The sequence below is a fragment of the Mauremys reevesii genome, linkage group 1, assembly GCF_016161935.1.
Source record: "Mauremys reevesii isolate NIE-2019 linkage group 1, ASM1616193v1, whole genome shotgun sequence".
In the NCBI taxonomy this organism is placed as follows: domain Eukaryota; kingdom Metazoa; phylum Chordata; order Testudines; family Geoemydidae; genus Mauremys; species Mauremys reevesii.
The window spans coordinates 161,377,050-161,400,056 of NC_052623.1; the positions used below are offsets into that span (position 1 = coordinate 161,377,050).

General features: G+C 43.7%; 1 protein-coding gene across 4 annotated transcripts in view; it reads left to right on the top strand.

Annotated features, from left to right (window-relative positions):
- PRDM15 (PR/SET domain 15) overlaps positions 1-16,279 on the top strand; it is a 50,806-nt gene extending 34,527 nt beyond the window's left edge. For 3 of the 4 annotated variants that reach the window (XM_039519063.1, XM_039519054.1, XM_039519073.1), the window contains exons 13-24: positions 1,169-1,263; positions 2,188-2,319; positions 3,595-3,729; positions 5,366-5,529; positions 6,176-6,255; positions 7,177-7,296; positions 8,178-8,309; positions 8,770-8,853; positions 9,032-9,207; positions 11,009-11,089; positions 12,477-12,683; positions 13,132-13,608. In XM_039519063.1, the coding sequence (XP_039374997.1) occupies positions 1,169-1,263; positions 2,188-2,319; positions 3,595-3,729; positions 5,366-5,529; positions 6,176-6,255; positions 7,177-7,296; positions 8,178-8,309; positions 8,770-8,853; positions 9,032-9,207; positions 11,009-11,089; positions 12,477-12,683; positions 13,132-13,608 (1,883 nt within the window). Of the gene's footprint in view, positions 1-1,168; positions 1,264-2,187; positions 2,320-3,594; positions 3,730-5,365; positions 5,530-6,175; positions 6,256-7,176; positions 7,297-8,177; positions 8,310-8,769; positions 8,854-9,031; positions 9,208-11,008; positions 11,090-12,476; positions 12,684-13,131 lie in introns of all 4 variants that reach the window. The other variant, XM_039519049.1, reaches the window with a different exon arrangement.
- The last annotated feature ends 6,728 nt before the right edge of the window (positions 16,280-23,007 follow it).

Genomic DNA, 23,007 nt, shown 5'->3' on the forward strand with positions numbered 1-23,007 from the left:
TGCATTAACTGCCTGGTGAAAATTGTGTGGTTTGTGTTGAATAGGAGGTCAGACTAGATGATCAAAGTGATCTCTTGTGATGTTAAAAATCCAAGTCTTCTGAAATTTCTGTGGTAACTGAAAAGCGTGTTGGCAGAGTTGCTGTCTTTCATTGGGAATTGGACGGCAGTGAGTAAGCACAGATCCATCCCAGAGAATGATATGGGATTGTGACTATCAGTTTAACAAATAAATTGAATGCGGCACAATATGTTGCCTTAAAACATTTAGAGCACTTATGAAACCAGACCAGAAGAGCTGAGCACTCACAAATCTCATTGAAGTCCGTGGGTGTTCCAGGTGCTCAGCACCTTTGATAATTAAGCCATAGCCTCTGAAGGAAATGACAGCCACAAAGAAGAGTTTAAAAATGAGAACATACAATGAAATCTGGGTATTTGTTTTAAACTGTCACTAGTAGTTTTTAGGGATAAGATTGAAAGTAATTTAGAAGTAGGGCCAGATTAAAAAATCTGGGCCCTAGGCACATGACGAGAGGCCCCTCCTTTTGTCCTGCCCCTCATACCACAGCCCCATCCCCCACTTTGAGTGGTGTTGGGGGCAGTGGGTCTCCCCTCACCTGTCACAGAGGTTGGGCCAGTGACCTGGGGCCCCCTTCTCTCCCTGGGAATAGAAGCAGGGGCCCTTCTCCCCTCGAAATCAGCGGGGGTGGTAATAGGTGTCTTTGTTAAGCATGAAGTGCCTGGGGTTGAGCGGCTGTGCATCTACAGCACCCGCTGACTGACTGGTTGGAAGAGTTTCTAGGTTAAACTTCTCACCACCCTAGATAAAGCACCTCACACCGGGTAGACTTTTCTGAAACAAATAATGAAAGTGATTTGCTTACAATAGAAGTATCTTTTCTCGCACTGTAAGATTGGTACAAGTAACCAATAGGAAAACAAAAATATATCTTCAACACGCCTCTCTTATATTTCTAAGATCCCTTTCACCACTGTAACTAAGCATTGGTTCGTTCATTCAGAGACAAAATTATACATAGAGTGCTACTTCCCTATCTCACTGAGCTTTACAGGAACGGTGTGTATTCAGCTGAAAAGGCATACAGGAGTGGAAAATGTGGTTTATTTTTTTTTATTTTTCTTTTGGTGGGGACTGTGACGTTAAGGGGTGAGGCGTGTGAAAAGAGAAGACTTTGAGCACAGCACGGAGAACATGGTGCGCTACAAGAAGGAACCCTCGGGATGCCCTGTGTGTGGGAAGGTAGGCTTTTTTTTGCCAGTTTGTGTCAGGCAGAGCTTTGCATTCAAGCGCCAGCAATCCTCCAGTCCTCACTACAGACGCACCAAGAAAAACTCTGTAGCCAGCATTCTGAGGAGCTTTTCACTTAAAGCAGCATTAAACAAAACCCTAGTCCAACCTCATATTTTCCAAGGGCCAGTTATAAACTGTTAACACTCCAGGTTTGTCTATTAATACAGTCTCTTTATTTGGCTTAGGTTGGAGTGAAGGGTTTGTGTTGGAGTGAGAGGAGCTGGATGTGAGCTTTGTGAGCAATTCTGCATTAGAACTGAAAGTGAGTGTGTTGCGTAGTGATGGAGGCTACGAGTGCAATTGGGCAGTGTTGGGTGGTAAAATATGCAATCCAAGATTAGTGTGAATGTGAATGGCATGGATGTGAATGTGGGCTTAACTACTGTTTCCGAGATGTTTAGTGATTTGTGGTGGTGGAATTTGCACTCAAGCAACCTTATTTCTGAGTAAATGATGGGCTTTTTTACTTGGGAATAGCTAAGTGTCACTGCAGTGTAGCATATATAGAAGGGGCCACCCTTCTTAGGCAATCCTGTTTCAAGAGACCATCCCCAAATATCTCCAAATGTATTAATTGTAATTCTACTCCACCTATATTGTATATGTCCACCTCTGTTACATAACTGATCTCTGCTAATCCTTTGAGTGATTATTGATGCATAAGTCACTATGTTAACAGCTTGTGTAGCCTGGTGTGGAGTGGATGATGGGAGCTCTTACTTCTCTGAAACACAAACAAATAGGTTGCCCTGCCCAGGAACTAGTAGAGCAGTATTTAAATACCTCCTAAACCTAATTGCAAATTAAGTTATGAAGAGGAGTAGCTCAGATGCCTCTTGAGGAATGACATTCTTCAGTGTTCTTCTACCTTAGGTATTTTCATGCAGAAGCAATATGAACAAACACCTCCTGACACACGGAGACAAGAAATACACCTGTGAAATCTGTGGACGTAAATTTTTCAGAGTGGATGTTCTTAGAGATCATATTCACGTCCATTTTAAGGTATTCTGTTAATATTCTGATAACTTGAATTTTTTATTGGAAAGCTGTTAGAGAATACTAAGGTGGTGTGATCGTGCTGGCCACGTAAGAGGGATCACCTACATCTCCTTACCCTCCACGTACATCTCTATAAGGGTCTGTTATACCTGTTTCTCGATTCAAGCCAGAATTTGGTGTTTGGAATCTCAGAAACAAGAGTTTTGGATTTTTTAAGGTAAAACCTTTGCAGCTTATCTTCAACACTGTGGGTGGTTAAGTATGAGAAAAAACTATGAAGTAGGAGAGTTGAGGGAACCATCACTTTAAACATTAATAGATAGGTTACATAGAGGAAGTGTGGTCTAATGGTTATGGCAAGCAACTGGAAGTCAGGAGGACAGCGTAGTTCAGGTCCCGAGATTGGCCCCTGACACTCGGCCTGCCCTTGGGCATGCCACTTAACCACAGTGCTTCAGTTCACCCACCTAAAGCAAAGAGAACACTTACTTCCTTTGGAGGGTGTGGAGGCTCAATTAACTAGTGTTGGTATGATCCCTTTTAGAGCTGTGGGTGGAAGGTGCTATGCGAGTGTTGGGTAGAAGTATTGTTGATTATTATAGCAGTTGTCACACTGATCCACGGAGCACAGGCTGGTGGTCTGCAGACATGGTGCTGCTGCTCCTCCTCCTGGTTGCTAGCTGCTAAACTGCATTCAAAGGCAGCTATATACTGAATCTTTTCTTGATGTTACTTTTCCATATAAGCAATTGCTATAGTTGCTACAGGGCTGTTAAGCAATTATGAATGGGAGGGGAGGCATGCCTGAAATAGGCTCCCTGCTATAACGTGTTCCATACTCTGAAACTCTTTCAGAATCACTGAGGTATTACATGATCCTCACGGGGAAACATCTTGCCTGGAGAACCCTTTTAATGCAGTTAAGAGTCAAGTGGTTTCGTGAAATGGTGCAATTTCTTTAACACAAACTGAAAGGTGTTACACTCTTCAATGGTGCCATTTAAAATGGTGCTATGGATTTAACACTGCTGCGGTTTAGTCCCTATTTATACTAATATTCATAAAATATGCATATATCTGGCATTTTAAAAATAACAAAATTGTGTCTGTCTACAAACTGGGGAACTTTTGCGGGGATTTCATTATATGGGAGAATGCCTTGAATCACATTATTGTTGCTGTTTATATAGTTAATCGGTGTGGCAGAAGGGTTGGGGCTGTATTAACTTTTGACATTAGATCTGATTAAGATGGAATCTCCTTCCCCACCCTGTATAGGACATTGCACTAATGGATGACCACCAGAGGGAAGAGTTCATTGGTAAAATTGGAATCTCATCAGAGGAAAACGATGACAACTCTGATGAAAGTGGAGATTCTGAGCCTCACAAGTATAGCTGCAAAAGGTGCCAGGTAGCTTTAAATTCTCCTTTCCAACTAAATGTGTGTGTTAGTTTCTTCTGTCACAGAAAAAGTTGTTATCAGAATTCCACAGAACATTGAAAATAAGCTAAGAGAGGGTCAGTCTGATGGTCTAGCAGCAGCACCCCAAGACCACAACCTAATTCTGGTCCTGCACTCCCACGTCAACAAGAGTTGGTAGCAATGAGAGGGTGCCACACTCCTCCCTGGCATCCGACGCTAATGGAATAGCATTCATGGCCTCTGGAGCATACTTGATTGAGCTGTGGGAGGAAGAGATGATCATCACAGGGCAGGGCTTTTGGGAGTTGGAAAGAAGTGGGGGTGGGGCACGTGGCCGAGGGAAAATTTCATCTTCAAGATTCTTAGAATTCTCTATCAGAGAACTGATTGGTTGGGACAGCTAAACTGACTGAATTATTGCTTATGTCAGAAAGGCAGAATGGCTTTGTGGTTAAGGCACTGGGCTGAGATTCAGGAGATCAGGGTTCAAGTCCTAGCTCTGCCACAGATTGTGTTACCTTGGGCAAGTCATTTAGTCTCTCTGTGCGTCATTTGTTCCCCATCTGTAAAACTGGGATAATAATACACCCCTTCTCCCAGCCTTGTCTGTTTAGATTGTCATCCCTTTTAGACAGGGACTTACCATCTACACCACCTCGCACAAAGGGGCCCTGATCTTATCTGGGGCTTCTGGATGCTGCTGTCATACAAATAATTATAATAAAGATGTGTGACCTCAGCAGTGACGTGCCTCACTTTCAGCTCAGTACAGTTTAAACAGCTGAGAAGCTAAATCCCTGAGACAGTGCTTTGTGGTAACTCTTCAGGCTGCCTGTTGTGCCAGGCTAACCGTGATATAAACCATTTGATAACGTAGGCGTCAAAATAAGAGAATTCACGCAATTCAGGTTAGAAAGCTGTTTTTTGGTCAGCTCTGGTATCAAGCGTCCCTGCAGTCCTAGGCAAACGCAACAATCCACTATCAGAGATGACAGCAACAGCTGTGGAAGATGAGTAAGTGCTGGGAAGGGAAGGTTCTTCCTGGCTGGAAATGTCTCTTCATGCATTCTGAAGGGAGAACAGAAAAGTAAATCTTAGCAAAATAAGACTCCTGCATGAGGAGACAATTTTTCTTTTTCCTCTCCGCTTTCCCTATGAAATGGGAAAGATCCTTAGAGTCCAAAAGCTACTCTCCCCCTCTGCAGGTCTGCTGCATTGATGGCTAAGGGAGGTTGGTTGTAGCTCCCCTGAGGGCCAGAAATAATCAGAGGATTCCTAGCAGAGCAATGTGACACATTTTTTTTTCCATTTCCAGCGGCTGAGTGAACTGCCTCTGCAGCATTCTCAGCCCCTGGGAAGGGAGCAGCAGCTTGCGCTAGTATCACAAACTAGTCTCCCATGTGGAGGGACTGGTTTTGGATGTTCTTTATAGGTGTGCTTAGTACTTCAGTGATAAAACAGGTTCCAGGAAGGAGTATAGATTTCCCTGTACTCTTTGTCTGATAGTGAGGACAGTATTTCTGATTATTGGCTATTTATGCTGTAGATCCCAGTACTAAATTAACTGGTCACTATTTCCTGAGAGATTTTTTTCCCATGTGTTCACTATTGGTTCGTTCTGCAGTTAACCTTTGGCAGAGGGAAGGAGTACCTAAAACACATAATGGAGGTTCACAAGGAGAAAGGCTATGGCTGTAGCATCTGTAATCGACGATTCGCCTTGAAGGCAACTTACCATGCTCACATGGTCATTCACCGGGAGAATCTGCCTGATCCAAATGTGCAGAAGTAAGATGACATGTCTGACTAATATTGTATGAACAACTACTTTTTTTTGAGCTCATGGTGGTTGTGCCAAATAGGGGTGCTTGGTTACTGAGGGATAGACACACATTGACGTTCTTGAGGCTTTTCTCTTTAATGTCAAGGTACCAGGAGAAATCCCTTCTTTTTTCAGTTTCTTTTGTGATATGAGTAGCTGATGTTTTCTGACATTGTCTCAGGTTTATACAGTCCTGCAGTTCTTGTGTCCCATTGGGACCTCTTGCTTCATTAAGGGCTGTAAGATCAGGTCCTCATTTACTAAAGGGTTAAAACATACCCCCGACTGTCAATATGTCATGTCATATATAGCAGGTACACCATTGGGCAGATAATAGTTCTGGATTTTTAAAGTAAAGATTTTTAATCAAATTAAAAAATGACTGTATAATTTGAGAGAGCAATACTGCCTGGCCACACTTACTTTCTGATGCACTTGTATGTTTTTTTTAAGGCTTATTTTATTTAACCCTATTTTATCATATGCTTATATTTCAAGGAAACCTTTCTAGTAACAGTCTTTTCAAACAAATTTCAGTTGCTGATTGAGATTCCTGAAACCATAGTCATGTCAAAAAGAGAATGGCAGAGTCTGCTTCTTTTTCTGTTTCAGATATATCCACCCATGTGAAATTTGTGGAAGGATTTTTAACAGCATCGGGAATTTGGAACGACATAAGCTTATACACACAGGTAACATGATGTTGTTGTTGTTCCTTTATTATTAATATCAAAGGCTTCCTTTTCTGGATGCTTTCTGAGGCCATATTTTTACTTGTCAGGAAGAAACTGGTTATGGTAGTTTACAGTAAGAACCCATACAATTATTGATACTTTTATGGTTTTATGGCAGGCCAATTTTATAAAGTATGTATGTATGTATAAAATTGATGAGGGTAAATGATACCAGAGCATGATTTAAGAGATTCCCTGATTTATATAATTTAGCTTTCATCCATTAAAAATTTGGCTCTCTACTTATCTCTGCTGAAATACTCATCCGGGACTTCATTTCTTCTGACCTTGAGAACTGCAGTTCCTTCCAGCTCTTTGGCATCCCAAAGTGCCAGCTCTTTACTCCAGCAAGTGCAGAAGGTTGCTCCCCATCTCCTCTGAGGTGGAGAGGAGCACATCCCCATCCCTTCATCCTTAAATGACTTTGCTGGCTCCCCACTGCACATTTCAGAATGCAGTTCAATCTAGCGCTCTTTGGTTTTTAAAAATCTCCAGTCAGACTTCTGTCCCTTGTCTCCATCTACTCCCCACAGCTGCTCACTTAGCACCACTCACTCTTCTGTCCCTTTACACAATCTCAGCACTGTTGATGCAGAAGGATAAGTCTCTGCGGCTCATCATGAGATCCTTCCCTAAAGCTTTCTTCTATCTCTCTCTGCCTCAGTCTTGTTTCAAAGCTCAGATGAAAACCTCTTCTCTCCCTTGCCTATCTCTCATAATTCATTTTGGGATTCAGTTTGTCTGAGAGGAGCTGTTCAGGAGACAGTTGGATTATTGCTCAGTGAATCTATTGCCAGAGGTTTGTCAGCTTTTAGCAACACACACATTTTCCCCTAGAGATTCTGCTTATACTGCAATAACTTTTTTTTTTTTTTGAAGGTGTAAAAAGTCATGCGTGTGAGCAGTGTGGAAAGTCATTTGCCAGAAAGGACATGTTAAAAGAGCACATGAGAGTCCACGATAACATCCGAGAATATCTGTGTGCGGAATGTGGTAAAGGTACAGACATCACCTTTGAATTAGACATTTTGTTTAGTTACATTTCCTATATTAAAACCAGTAGCTTCATTAAATACCAGGAAAGTCCTCAAAGTAATGAGTCTTGTATTTTGAATAGGAAGCCATGCTGATCAGGATGTTAGGGGCCTGCCTTAATTTTACATCCATCAGTTCCCTGGCCTGCAGCAAGCAAACCTGACTTGTAAAGGTTTCAGAGTCGGAGCCGTGTTAGTCTGTATCCGCAAAAAAAACAGGAGTACTTGTGGCACCTTAAAGACTAACAAATTTATTTAAGCATGCTTAAATAAATTTGTTAGTCTTTAAGGTGCCACAAGTACTCCTGGTTTTTTTGCTGACTTGTAAAGTTCTTCATCAGTCCTGCTGCTAATTTCAGGAATGCTTGCCTGCCTGACTTCCGTCGCATTTACATCCCAAAAAAGTGTCAGAAAGAAAACAGTTTAACTGTGCGTTCTAGGCTGAGTTTTCAGGAGTTAGCAGTTAGAATAAACATTTTTCTTTACTTTGTTACTTGAACAACCTTGAACTGGAATCCCTGCAAGACACTAATATCGTGCCTTAGATTACGTTCTTGTCAAATTCCCTGTCTCTTCGTGCTTTTCTCTTACCCTCCTTAGTGATTGTTTAAATGTTTTTCATAGATAGATAGATAGATATTTTTAACTTAAAAAACCCAAACGCACTATTCAAAGAGCATTTCTAGATCACCTATGGGCATTCGTGGACATCTTCTATTAGGGATGAAGTTAGGATCATCAGTTCAAAACATGCTCATCTTCAGTCCTTACTCAGGGTGGGGGGGTGAAGGGTAATGCAGATGAATTTTCCCACCTTGTCTTCAGTTACATGTTCATGGCTCACAGGAATGAAGACAAAACATGCTCTGCGTCACCACATGAAACTCCACAAAGGGATCAAGGAATATGAATGCAAGGAATGCCATCGTAAATTCGCACAGAAGGTCAACATGCTGAAGCACTACAAAAGGCACACAGGTGAGAGCAACCCAGAGGACTGGTCATCCTGCAGAAATCGCACTTAATCAGTTAAGTGGTTGTTTTGGAAATATATGACATTACCCTGCTCTGAGCAGTCAAAGAGCATGAACAACACAGTTAAAAAGAATATGCATATACTGTATTTTAAAAGGTGTGAAGACTTTGGCCTCTCATAAGCAGAGGCCTGCCCACTATGTCATGGTTTGTTTTTTTAACACAGACCATTGAGTCTAGGTTACACTTTTTGTCTTGAATTAGGGTTTGAACTCTGATCCCCAGATTCAATGTCTCACCCACTGCACCAGCTCCCATTAGTGCCTGCATTTCCTACAGTACTTTTGCAAACCCATGGAAAAAGTGGCTAGTGAAACTGATTTTTCATAACCTAAGATTCACAATTGTACCAGATACCTTAGTCAATTATCACTCCAGTTTTAAATGTAATCTCTCCATATAGGGATCAAAGATTTTATGTGTGAGCTCTGTGGGAAGACATTTAGTGAGAGAAACACAATGGAGACCCATAAACTGATTCATACAGGTAAGTGCTCTAATGCAGTGTATTGAAAGACAACAGCTTGACATTCTGCTTCAAGCAATCCTGAGTCAGCATTCTGCACTATGTAATTTTTTAAAAAATGTGTTCCTCTTAATGCACTATTACAATATTCACCCTTTAGGGATATCTACTAACTCCTTTTCATTTCATTTGCCACCAGTGGGGAAACAGTGGACGTGTTCAGTCTGTGATAAAAAATACGTAACCGATTACATGCTTCAGAAGCACATCCAGCTAACTCACGATAAGGTAGAAGCTCAGAGTTGTCAGCTCTGTGGGACAAAGGTTTCTACCAGAGCTTCAATGAGTCGACACATGAGGCGCAAACATCCCGAGGTGAGATCTGTGGCAGATGGATTGTGGCTTATTATAAAATCACTTGGCTTGGCTGTGACTTGAAGTGAGTCATCTACTTCCTCCTTCTTGCATTCTGACAGGATTGATCTTGGTTATTTGTAGACCAAGTGTCTGTGTTAGGCTTGATTTTCTGCATTAATGGCAATTCCACAACCCCTTGCCCTTCTATTTGTGTTCCTTCTAATGGCTGATTCATAAACATTTAATAATTACTTTTTCCTATTAATTCAGCTAATTTTTTCTGCTGTATCTTAACTCCTTATTTTTCTGTTTTGTCCTCATCAATTAGTGTGGATAATTGATCCCTGTTCCTTTTATGGCATCCCTTTCACAAGTTTGTGGATCATTGTCTATCATGTCTTCCCACAGCATTCCTTTAATCTAGCTCAGCTATGACCTGCTCTACTAACTTTTTTCCCTTGAAGATCTTACTTTATAAACCGTTTATCACTATTATTGCTCTTCCTTGATCATCTTTGTTTCCCAGTGAAGGCTGGGAAACAAAGTAAGGGGCAAAGCTCTTGCCCTCTCTCCTCTGCATTAAAACCAAGCTGAGTAATAAAGTACGAAATGTGGAGAGCTGGTTGTTTCTGGTCCTCAGTGAACTGAGATTTATAGATCCTGTTGTATACAGTGCAACACGCCACACTCCGAGACTTATAGTTCAGGGGCACTGTAATTTTTGTTGCTCACTGAGGCATCAGGGCAGGTAAATGATGGTTTGTCTTCTCCTGAAGTCCTTCAGTTTTAATGGGGTATTGTCTGCCTAGGAAGCAAGGATAAAAAGATGGACTGCAGCTGCTGTTATGTTTAAACTAAATTTCCAAGGGTGTGGTCACTTTGTTCATATGGCAATATAGTGACCCATATATTATGCTTATTTTTTCCCACAGAAAGCAATGAGATTTGATGGAAACTAAATGTTATGAAATTGGTTGCTGTGGTGTCAGTGAAGGGAAGGAAGATTATATACCATAAGATTATTATAAATGAAAGTAAAATACATTAAACTCATAGACTTTAAGGTCAGAAGGGACCATTATGATCTAGTCTGACCTCCTGCACAATGCAGGCCACAGAATCTCACCCACCCACTCCTGTATCAGACCTGTGTCTGAGCCATTGAAGTCCTCAAATCATGGTTTAAAGACTTCAAGGCGCAGAGAATCTTCCAGCAAGTGGCCCGTGCCCCACGCTGCAGAGGAAGGCGAAAATCCCCCAGGGCTTCTGCCAATCTGCCCTGGAGGAAAATTCCTTCCTGACCCCAAATATGGCGATCAGTTAAACCCTGAGCATGTGGGCAAGACTCACCAGACACCCAGGGAAGAATTCTCTGTGGTAACTCAGATCCCACCCCATCTAACATCCCGTCACAGACCACTGGGCATATTTACCGATAGTAATCAAAGACGAATTAATTGCCAAAATTAGGCTATCCCATCATACCATCCCCTCCATAAACTTATCAAGCTTAGTCTTGAAGCCAGATATGTCTTTTGCCCCCACTACTCCCCTTGGAAGGCTGTTCCAGAACTTCACTCCTCTGATGGTTAGAAACCTTCATCTAATTTCAAGTCTAAACTTCCTGATGGCCAGTTTACATCCATTTGTTCTTGTGTCCACATTGGTACTGAGCTTAAATAATTCCTCTCCCTCCCTATTATATTGATTAACCAAATCAATTAAAATGTGTTGTGTTGTTACTTGTCAATGGATCTCTCCATTGCTGTTCTGTACTGGCCATAATTTATCAAGCTGACCAGGATCTGTTTATCTGTAGGTTCTTTCGGTTAGAATTGATGATTTAGAGCAGCTCCCAGAAGCTACCACCATTGATGCCTCCTCTATTGGGATTGTTCAGGTAAACTAACCGTGGCAGAATCCTAAATTCTTCTGTGGCTTTGGGTCCTTGCCATTCACATGCTGTTTCCATGGCACTGAATGACATACACCATGACATCCACCATCACTGGCGAGTGACCCCGGATAAAATTGGAACCTGCTCATGAATGCTGGGGTTGGATTCAGGATCCTATATCCACTATGGGCAAGTGTGTTGCATTTGTCCCAGGCTTAGTCTTAAATGAGGATGAATAAACTCCTTTTTCTGAAGGTGGAAAAACAGGTTTGAAAACTTTATTCTGACACTGCAGCTTATTATTACGGTAGTGTCTAGAGACTCCAATGGGGTTTGGGTTTGTTATCCGTTTATAGAGACAGTGAAAAAAGAAGCAGAGAGAAAATGCAGTGGAAAAATGGAGCAGAGAGTGGGAAGAGTTAACAAACATTATTAAGCGTTTCAGTACTGTCATTGTGTTTGGCTTTGTGCTGAATAGATCAGAAACAGGGGCCCTGCTTTCAAGGCTAACAGACCTGTGGTGATCAGACTGTGGAAGAAGCATCGCAGGGCAGATTTGAGCTGGGGCTTTATAGGCCTTGTGGAAGAAGTGTGTTTTAAGGTGGGACAGTAGAGAGAAGAGAGTGATCAAATCAGAAGCAGGATTCTGAAGAGGAAAACAGAAGATGAAGCCCTGGTCTTACTGAAGTCAATGGAAAAACTCCCATTGACTACAACTGAGCCAGGGTTTCAGAGAGGAGTAGGAGAAGGAAATGAAAAGTGAGCTTGAGTAGTAAGAGATGTGGTGGTCAGGGAGCAATGCTGGGCAGAAGGTGAGGACAGGGAGTTTTAATTTTATTTTAAGTGAGCAGAAGGCAGTGGAGGGATTCAAAGAGGCAACAAACATGATCAGACTGTGTGAAAAATGGAGCAGTGAGGGGACCAGCAAAAACTCCAAGAAAAAATAGAGTGAAAAATAGAAGAGGGGAGTGGGCAGAGTGAAAAACAAATCCAGAATGAGTGTGAAAGACATTGTAGAGAGAGGAGGAAAAATTCTAAGGAAAACCAGATTCTGTGCCTACTGTAAATAAGGGTTATGTCCTTTGCAAATATCTTAACCATGTTCAGCATGGTTGGTGGGGAATGCATTCTTCAGTGACTCAGCTCAGCTGGTGTAGGTCATCTTTTGACTGCACTACAGAGATGCTAATAACCCCTCTGCTTTGTGGTTTAGTAGGGGTACTGGTATTGTAAAGAGTTAATTACAGGGAGAAAAACCATTCCCTCAAATCTGGTCATCTTCACCTGGGGATGGACAGCAAACCAACCTCTGGTGACACTCTAAGATCTATGCTGAGCTAAATGACTTGAGCAGCGACATTCAGTTGTGTTGAAAACCCTGTTCTTGTAGCCTGAGTTAACCCTGGAACAGGGAGAGTTACCCGAAGGCAAGCATATGAAAACTAAACGTGGCCATAAGCGAAAGCAGAAGCCGGGTGAAGAGGAGGAAGTACAAGTGCCTGAGGATCCTGCCTTCAATGAATACACAGAGAAAGAAGCTGAATTCACAGGGAATGTGGGAGATGAAACCAATTCAGCTGTACAGAGTATTCAGCAGGTGAGTTCCCATGAAACGCTACTGGACAGACATTGCAACAGGGGTTGATGCTGTTGGAATCCTAAGGGCAAATGTGAATGAGCTAGGGATTTAAAGCTGAAGGTAGAAATCACAATTCAAAGAGATGTAGAAAGATGGGGAAGGAAGAGGGGTCTATTTAATCCCCTCCACTTCCAGTAAACTCCTTATCTTCATTTCAGCCCATTTGGTGCCACTGCTTCTTGCTGAAGCTGCACTTGCAAGTTTTGAATTAATTCAGTGAATCATTATCAATATTACATTTGTCTCTAGCTTGTTAGTTGCTTTCTTCCGCTTACAGCAGCAGATTCCCTTCAGCATGATATCCATGGCCAGCAGTAGGGGCACCAAAATGGTCTGCATCCAGCTAACATGTTTTATTTTAGAGAGCCAAACGGAAGGTTCAGGTTTTATTTCTGTTTTTCCTTAGGTGGTGGTGACCCTTGGCGACCCAAACGTCACAACCCCTTCTAGTTCTGTTGGGTTGACAAATATTACCGTCACCCCAATTACCACGGCAGCTGGAACCCAATTTACAAACCTCCAGCCAGTGGCTGTGGGCCACCTCACTGCTCCTGAACGCCAGTTACAACTCGACAATTCAATCCTTACTGTGACGTTTGATACTGTTAGTGGTTCTGCCATGCTGCACAATCGCCAAAACGATATTCAGATACAGCCACAGCCAGAGGCAGCCAATCCTCAGTCTGTGGCCCATTTTATAAACCTGACAACCCTGGTGAACTCCATTGCTCCTCTAGGGAATCAGATCGCAGAGCAGCATCCATTGACATGGAGGGCAGTGCCTCAGACCGATGTCCTGCCGCCCCAGTCGCAGCAAACACAACAGCAGTCAGGACAGCAGCAAGTTCAAACAGAGCAGCAACAGCAGATGTACAGCTACTGATTTATACTTGAAAAGTCTTGAAATGGACTGGACTATGAGACAATTTTTAAAAAAGTGGAAAACTATAAGTGAATTGTTTGCTGGATACCAAACAGAGATGGAAAAATGTTTATACAATGAAATGTAAACTAAAATTGGCATAGCACCCTGCAACACTGTGGTCTTGAAATTCACACACTATTTCTAAACGCAGCACCATCTAGAAGTATCATTCTAAATTCAGCACCCCAGTGTGGTGGTGTGTTTTGTGCAATGGTGGTTCTGGGTTTTGACAAGAGCATCACAATAGACCGTACACAAAGAGGGGAAATCACAAAAAGTAAATATGACTAACCCCTCAGCCATACAACTCAATTGTTTTCCAATCTGGAGGGAATGTATACACTGAGCTGGGGTTCACTGGTTGTCATCTTCTAGAGACTGAAAAGTAAAGATATAATTGAGCCCCCAAAAAAGGATTGTCTTGCTTTTTCCATCCTTAGAAGGTCTTGTATCTCTGGTAAAGTAAAGGTGAGGGTTTGGGGCTGGAAGTGGGGGAAAGTCTATGGGGTAAAAGAAAATGTACCCAATTTCACAAAGTATTTCCATTGTGGTGATGGAAAAATCTTTTATCCGTAAAACATGTCAGTGCTACCTGAAGCAAATAGCCAGTCTAATGTTAAAACAACTTTACTAGAAGACCATAAAAGTTGTTTGAATCAAACTGGTTATGAGCTGAAACCATAATGTGATAAAATTGTATGTAATTTTGTCAAAATTGCTCTTTCAATATTGCTTTTAGCTAGGAGGCCTGAAGAGCAATCAGTCCCCTTTGATCAAGTTCAGGATGTGAATTTACCAATTAGTCTTCTTTCATCATGTAATAAACATTTGAGAGAGTAATTTTTTATATAGCCTCTGTATTTCACTGTGTGTTCTTGGTGGATATTTATGTATTAACGGCTGGTCTGACTTGGTTTCATGTATCTTTTCATCTCCTTATTCTTCTGCATGGCAGAACTAGTGTGTGGATTCTGCTTGTAGAACTTCCAAATCTCATAGCCACACACGGGCTGTCATGAAGTCATAAAGTGCAATGTCTAACATTCATGTAGACTGCCACAAGGAGGCAGTCTGAGCCAATGGATATAGGCTTGCCTGGATATACAGGAAATGAAGTACAGATAGACCCATCTATGCTGAGACTGCCATTTCCAATGCCTGATAAGCTGTATCCTCCGTATCTTCTGTTTGTGCCAGTGCGCAGTCTGGATTGTTGCATATCAAAATGACGATGATATCCTCCCACGCAAAGGACAAAGCACCACTGTTGTCAAAGAGCAGTGAACAGTAAAAGTTGCTCTCTGCCACTGGACACCTGAAAGGCAAATTTTCCAAACCAGCAATGGATGAAGAAAAAGTTCCTTTGCTGCATTACAAACAGGCACTCAAACTTGCTAAGAGGGATATTCCTTGATACGGCAATTGCTGCACTTCACAATGGAGACAGACTGATGTTAATGAAAAGCCTATCTGTGCCTAACACATTAATGAAAATGTTCAATTTGTAAACAAAAATGTGATGAGGAATGAGTTAAACTTGAAAGTGTGTGTCAGCAAGATCTACCTCACCCTTAGAGAATGAATTATAATATCCGCAGAAGAAGAATTCTACTTAGAAACAAAAACAGATCCCTCAGAAGTATGAATGCCTGCAAATGAACAGTTAAGGGATATGCAACCACTTTGCTCATTATTAATTATTTGTATTGTAGCATTGTCTAGAGGCCTGAAATAGGAGTGGGACCCTATCGTGCCAAGCTCTGTACAAGCATTCAACAAAGAGAGTCCCTGCCCCACAACAAAAATAAAAAGTCAGAACCATATATTCTATTGCCCCATGCAAATTACACCTTCCCACGCAACTTAAATTATGCGCCCTTGTTGTGGTGTGAAATAACAACAGTGTTAGCGAGATAAGGAGAAAATAACATTCTCGTTAATTAGAACTAAAGATTTCAAAACTAACAAAGCCTGCAACTTGGCAGGGTGTTAGACTAGATCAGCATTTCTCAAATGCAGTCACGGCCTCCTGGGCAATGATTTGGGGGAAGGGGCAAAGCAGCAGCCTCTCTCCCCCAGCAGGGGTTGGGTCCTTTCCTCCTCTGCAGAGCAGATGCTGGAGGAGCACAGGCAGCTAGTGAGTTTCCCCACCTTCAGTGGGGTCAGGTTTCAGCCCGGGAGTGGATGACAGCAGGCTCCAGCTGTGGCCCCGGCTGCAGTGCTTCAGGCTCCGTCTCTGGGCCCCATCCCCTCAGTGCGGGGCGTCGGGCTCCATCCCCCAGCCGCATGATGACAGGCTGCAGCCCCAGGCTCAGCACCCCTCCCTCATCACCCTTGTGACCCACTGCCCTTCTCTGGCTCAGGGCTTCAGCCGCACCGTGGCAGGCTCCAGCCCTGAGCTCATCCCCCATCACCCCTGGCCTCCGTTGCCTCCTCCAGCCCTAGGCTTCAGCCACGTAGCAGTTGTCGGACACTGGCCCCTGCTGCCTTCCTATCCACCTCCCCATCCAGGGCTTAATTTGTCCTCAGGCTTACCAGGGCTGAATAAGTCTGCAGTGAAAGTGATACACCTCTACCCTGATATAACCGCAACCTGATATAACACGAATTCAGATATAACGCAGTAAAGCAATGCTGAGGGGGGCGGGGGGGCTGCGCGCTCCGGCGGATCAAAGCAAGTTTGATATAATGCGGTTTCACCTATAACGCAGTAAGATTTTTTGGCTCCCGAGGACAGCGTTATGTCAGGGTAGAGGTGTATTTGTAGGTTTGTTAATATTACTGTTCACAGCAAACTTAGTAGCTAGCTGGGAGGCTGTGAAAAGAGCTATTAACATACAAGCATCACTTTTCATAGCAGGAGACTTACTAGATTTAAGTCTAAAATAAAAAAAAGCAACCAAAAAAGCAAAAGAGACAACAGAAAAGACAAGAACGTGCAAAGCACCTTATTTGTGTTTCTATTCTGTTTAGACCCAGTAAAGAATAGAGACAACTGTACATTATTTTTATTATTGAGTCACAAAAAATGGCCACCAGCAAGAGTTGGGGCTGCACTCTGAGGCCACCAAAAAAATTGAGAACCCCTGGACTAGATGACCCTTGCTGTCCCTTCTAACTTTATGATTCTGTGCCCCAGGGTACATTTGCTTATGTTGGAACTCATTTTTCTGCAAGTGTGTTGTGCTGATTGAAAGTGTTTTTGAGAGAGAGAGAGAGCGCTAGCACTGGCAAAAAAACAAACAAACAAAAAAACTTGTTGCTGAAAGAATTCATTATGGAGTTACAAAATGTGTTGATATATGTTGGTGTAAAGTTAACTGGTACATTTTACCTAAATTTACTAACAAACATATGTATAGCTTTTTAAAAAGTGTACTATATGTTAGAGCCATATCACACTGAAAATAGACCTCTTGATAAGGAAATGTTTGGGTTTTTTTTTTTTTCCGTCTTTCATTTTCCTAGAAATATGTTTTCAACTTTATATGTATTTATGCAAATGGAAATTTGGCTGGGAGGTGTAAGTTCATCAGATGGCAGTAAGTAAAAGGAGTATGTGGCAAGAGTGTGTGTTTAGTTTCTTTCATTTCTCCAGAGCCTAGTAGATCGGTGTTTTTGCAATATAAATAATGAGCGCAGTGGCTTCATCCCTTAACTGTTCATTCTCAGACTATCACTGAGGATTTTTGAAGCAGAAGCATTATAATACATTTGCAGTGGGACAGGAGAGGCTCTATTGCTAAATGCTTTCAAAATCAACTCATTCCTACTGTAGTTTGTTGTTTGTGAATTTCCCTGCTTTTTTTTCCTTTAAGTGCCAAATGTTGAAAGAGGGTTGATGTTTATATGGTTTGCAATAGAGAGAGCCCTACTGAGACAGATTTTATGAGGACCAATTAAGCAGAGCTTTCCTCTGGATGTTAGCAAGGCCATAGAAGGAGAGTCCAGGGTGGGGAAGAGTTCCCTGTGGGTGGGATCAGAATGGGCACAGTGGAGAAGGAAAGGTTTTAATCTGTGTGATCATATAATGAATGTTTGCATGCCAACCATTCATTTGATCTGCTGTAATCATAGCAAAAGAAATGTTTCTCTTTTGATCCCCCAATAGCCTTCCCCTAACCCTAAAATACTAAAAGGCATTTCACCTCAGGAGAACAAAAAGCAAAAACATTGAAGTTCCTTGACCAGGCCACTTCGAAGAGATTATGAGCTAAAGAAGTATTAGAAAGTTTTTCAAAAAATAAACTTCAGCTAAATTTTTCAGAGCACCACAACTTTAAAACTGTTCTACGTGGGTCAGTATACCGCAAACATCACACTTGTCAGGGCATTCCTCTTTATTTTTTTCACTAAACTTCCCCCCCCAAAAGCCATGTACCCAGGGTGAGATGCAGCGTATGGAACTGCAGCACGATTGATGTCTTTTTGGAGAAGTTGGGGGTGGAGGATCTTAACAATGAGCTGATCTTGGAGAGCTAGTGAGTGCTGCAGCTTCACAACTGTTCTCCCTGTGAAAACATGTCCTTTGCAATGCTCCCTCAGGATTGGCCTGCTTTTAACTTTTTTCCTCAGAGTTTGTCAAGGATTTTTCTTTAATACTTTGGCCCAATATGAGGAACTTGCTTATCTGAGCAGTTTCTATATCTGCTATGCTCAAGAAATATTGTCTTTAGATAAAATGAATACCAAAGTTATGCCACTTTTGTTTCAAAGTAAAAATACAAGGGGTGTGTAATCCAGCACAGGGACATACATTTATTGAACAATATCTTTGCCAATACATCACCAGCCTTTTTTGACTAACGTTAAGTTATTCCCTGTCTTTTCAGCAATGATTTGGGAATTTTGCACATTGATAATAGCAAAATATTGAATTATTTGGAGCCAAAATAGCAACATTGTGTAGTGTTCCATGTACATACAATTGTCTAGTGGTAAAATATTTATTTAGTTCAACGGTGCTTATGGCACATGGACACTGAAACAAAGGAGCCTCAAGCTGCAGAATCTTTACTAGCACTATCATTCAAAACCAAAAAGGGATTAGTGTACCACAGGGCTTTGCCTACAAGTTACACAGAATTGCTCTAAAGGCAATAGGCTTACTCAATAGTTATGTCACGTTACATTTGTACATACCACAGAATACAAAAACACAGGGTACAGTTTTCAAATAATTATACTATAGCAGTGCCATTGTAAAGAAGTGGGATGAGGAAGAGGTTAAGTCCTTCTCACTTGTAGTCTGAGTTCTCTCAGGAAAACATACTGTATCAAGTGCTATTACACTGTCTACTATTAAACTTTTTTGAGACTTCTCAATATGGAAGGTGTATATTTTATGTAGAAACTTGTATCGCTTTTCCATCTGTCTAAATAGCCAAGTTCTCCGTACCTTTTAATGTTCTGGAAATTTTGTCTGAAGTTGACACATGGGTAGGTATTCAAGAGTTAATTTTTCAGAAAAGATTTCCTACCACTGTGTAATAGGATAATCCAGTAAATGTTGCTGTGTGTGTATGCAAAGGTAACTGAGGGCTTGGCCACACTTGCAGATGTGCAGCGGTGGGAGTTACAGCTGTCTTCGTACAGCTGTGTAGGGAAAGCGCTGGAGTGTGGCCACACTGACAGCTACCAGCACTGCAGTGTGGCCACATTTGCAGCGCTGTTGGGAGTGGTGCATTATGGGCAGCTATCCCACAGAGCACCTCGTCCCATTTTGACGCCGTGAGTTGTGGGAAGGGGACGGAAGGGTGCGGGTCATTCCACTTCCTGTCCCAACGCCCCGTGATGCATCGCTTCACATCCCAGCAGTCACTGTTTTTCCGTCCACGTTTGGCACCATTGTGACTCTCCCAATGGTTTCTGTGCAGCGCGATTTCTGTGGGAAATGAAGCCCGAGCTGCTGAGGAATATGCTGACGAGTCTCGCCAGCACATCATGTTTGGCAGTTGAGCTATTCCTTCAGCTCCAAAGTGACAGTGAGGAGTCCGACGATGATAGCGAGTCGCGTAATGCGTGCGACACGAAATTGCTTGTGGCATTCACGGACATGCTCAGCACCGTGGAACGCCGCTTTTGGGCTCGGGAAACAAGCACTGAGTGGTGGGATCACATCGTCATGGAAGTCTGGGATGACGAGCAGTGGCTGCAGAACTTTCGGATGAGAAAAGCCGCTTTCATGGGACTGTGTGCTGAGCTCGCCCCCACCCTGCGGCACAAGGACACGAGATTGAGAGCTGCCCTGATGGTGGAGAAGCAGGTGGCTATTACAATCTGGAAGCCGGCAGCTCCAGACAGCTACCGATCTGTCAGGAACCAGTTTGGAGTGGGAAAGTCGACCATTGGAATCATGTTGATGCAAGTTTGTAGGGCCATTAATCACATCCTGCTAAGAAGAAGCGTGACTCTGGGGAACGTGGAGGACATTGTGGATGGCTTTGCACAAATGGGTTTCCCTAACTGTGGAGGGGCGATAGATGGGACACATACTCCTATTGTGGCACCACTCCACCTAGCATCCGAGTATGTTAATCGGAAGGGGTATTACTCTGTGGTTCTCCAGGCGCTTGTGGATCACCGTGGGTGTTTCATTGACATTAACACAGGCTGGCCTGGAAAGGTGCATGATGCACGCATCTTTCGGAACAGTGGCCTGTTCAGGAAGATGCAGGCCGGGACTTTTTTCCCAGACAGGAAGATCACAGTAGGGGAAGTTGAAATGCCCATTGTAATCCTTGGAGACCCCGCTTACCTGTTAATGCCTTGGCTCATGAAACCGTATACAGGGAAGCTTGACAGGAGCAAGGACCGGTTCAACTACAGGCTGAGCCGGTGCCGAATGACTGTGGAGTGTGCTTTTGGCCATTTAGAAGGGTGCTGGCGATCTCTGTATGGGAAGCTAGACTTGGGGAAAAGCAGCATCCCTGCGGTTATATCCGCGTGCTGTACCCTCCATAATATTTGTAAAGGGAAGGGTGAAACATTCAGTCAGGCATGGACCACCAAGGTTCAACGCCTGGAGGCTGAATTTGCACAGCCAGAGAGCAGAGCTACTAGAGAGGCCCAGCACAGGGCTACAAGGATTAGGGATGCCTTGAGGGAGGAATTTGAGGCTGAAAGCCAACAGTAATGTTTGTTGCCTTGCACGGGAGTGAAGTGCAGTGGTTACAATGTTAGTAGGAATCTATTTTTCCTAAAATGATTTGCAGGGCCTGTTTCTTTCCTGGGCTACGGTATCTTTCAATTTCTGCAATAATAAAGACTGTTTTCAAAGCCAAGAATTCATTTATTGAAAAGAAAATAACTTTCTTGACAGACACACAACATTTTGGGAACCTAAAAGGGCAGGGTGGTGGGGTGGTGAACTGTACAGTCACAGGTTTGAATATGTCCTGTCTGGAGTGCTGTGCAATGACTGCTGCACTTCAGGATGAAAATACTGCATGGTGAGGGGGGTTGAGTGCAGAGGGTAAGGGTCGTAGTTCTCAGGGCTGGTTGGTGAACGTACAGGTGTTGGGGGCAGCTGGTGGAGGTAAGAACCTGGATGCTGGGGGAGGGGGTTTGGAGCTGACATTAGGGCACAAGGGAAAGAGCTTTGGGACGGGGGGGCCGGCACGGTAGTGCTCTACCTGCATGGCTACGAGTGACTGGATAGAGTCCGCTTGGCGCGCCAGGATGCTTATCAGCTGCTTTGTGCTTTTCTTCTTAGCCGCTGCGTTTCTCTGGCAGATCCTGCTTTCCCTTTCCCTCCATTCCTGCAGTTTTTTCCTCCAGTCCTGCTCTTTCTTACTCTCTCTGGCAGACTGATCCATAACTGCTTTCAGCAGGTCTTTGCTTTTTCGCGGCTTCTTCCTGAGGTTTTGTAGCCTCTGAGCAGTCGATGATACTGGCGGTCCAGTAGTCAAGGACACTTTTCGAAAGGCAAAAATGGCAACAGTTAACAGAGGGAGCATTGTTTATAATCTCATCCAGACAGTTATTCCCACACAGTGAAGGAGTTTACAGTCTTCACTTTAGCATACTTTTCCCATACCAAACAGAGCACACACAACCCAACAGGAGCCACGAAATGGTGAGTAAGGGGGACTGATTGCTTCAGGGCTGTGCAGGGGTTTCTGTGCGTTGGGGACAGCAAACAGCTACAGGGGCATCTACACTGAACACTCTCCCAACATTTTCCACAGGAGTTAATCCTGGAAGATACCTCGCTGCTGCGGGTCACCTGGGAAGAGTGGGAGGCTCTTCTACAGCAATGCGGATTCCGCCTTCGCCCCTATGCAGCTTGCCTGTGTGCAGCAATGGTCCCCGCACCCCTCGTGGCACAGTGGCGCGGATGCATTAGCCTGACTGGGACAAGGACCACAGTGGCTCTCCCAATAAACTTGCGCAAGCGCATTGCCCACGCGCTGGCTGAAACTTTTGAAGAGATTACCGAGGCCGATTACCGCAACGTGATAGACCACATCAATGGGCTATTCCACATCTAGGCATGCATGCATGCAGCCCTAACCCCCTCTCCTCTCCTGAAACATTTCCATCCTGAAAATAAAAGCCGCTTACCGGTAACCCGCTCCTCTGTTTGTCCTCCACCAAGTACCGGCTGCTGCGACTGGCTACCTTCCTCCTGGCTTGAGAAGAGCTCCTGGCTGCATGCCTCCTGGGACTCTGGGATGTCTCCCCCCAACCCCAGTACCCTCATTCTCGCTTTCCTCCCCCTCTTCTCCTCCTCCTCTCCCCCTGCTCTGAAGTGTCCGTCGTGGTCGTCGGATTGGCAGTGGGGTCACCCCCAAGTATCACGTCCAGCTCCTTGTAAAAACGGCAGGTCGTGGGGGCAGCGCCAGAGCGGCAGTTTCCCTCGCAGGCTTTGCAGTAGGCACTCCGCAGCTCCTTCACTTTAACCCTGCATTGCAGCGCGTCCCGGTCATGGCCCCTTTCCAGCATGGCCTTTGATACCTGGCCAAAGGTATCATAATTCCTACAGCTGGAGCGCAGCTGGGACTGCACAGCTTCCTCCCCCCAAACACTGATGAGGTCCAGCAACTTGCCATTGCTCCATGCTGGGGCTCGTTTGCCATGTGGAGCCATGGTCACCTGGAAAGATTCACTGATTGCACTCCACACCTGGCTGAGCAAACAGGAAGGGGATTTTTAAAATTCCCAGGGCATTTAAAGGGCAGGTCTGACGTTTGGTCATCTGGGGCCAGGGCAGTAGAGTTTGAACTGATGAGCAGAGTGGCTAAACAGGCATTCTGGGATACCTCCAAATACCTCTGGAGGCCAATAACAGTGCTTTTGGTGGCCACACTGGCAGAGAAGCACTGCATCACCAGCGCTGCAATAGTTATACCCGAG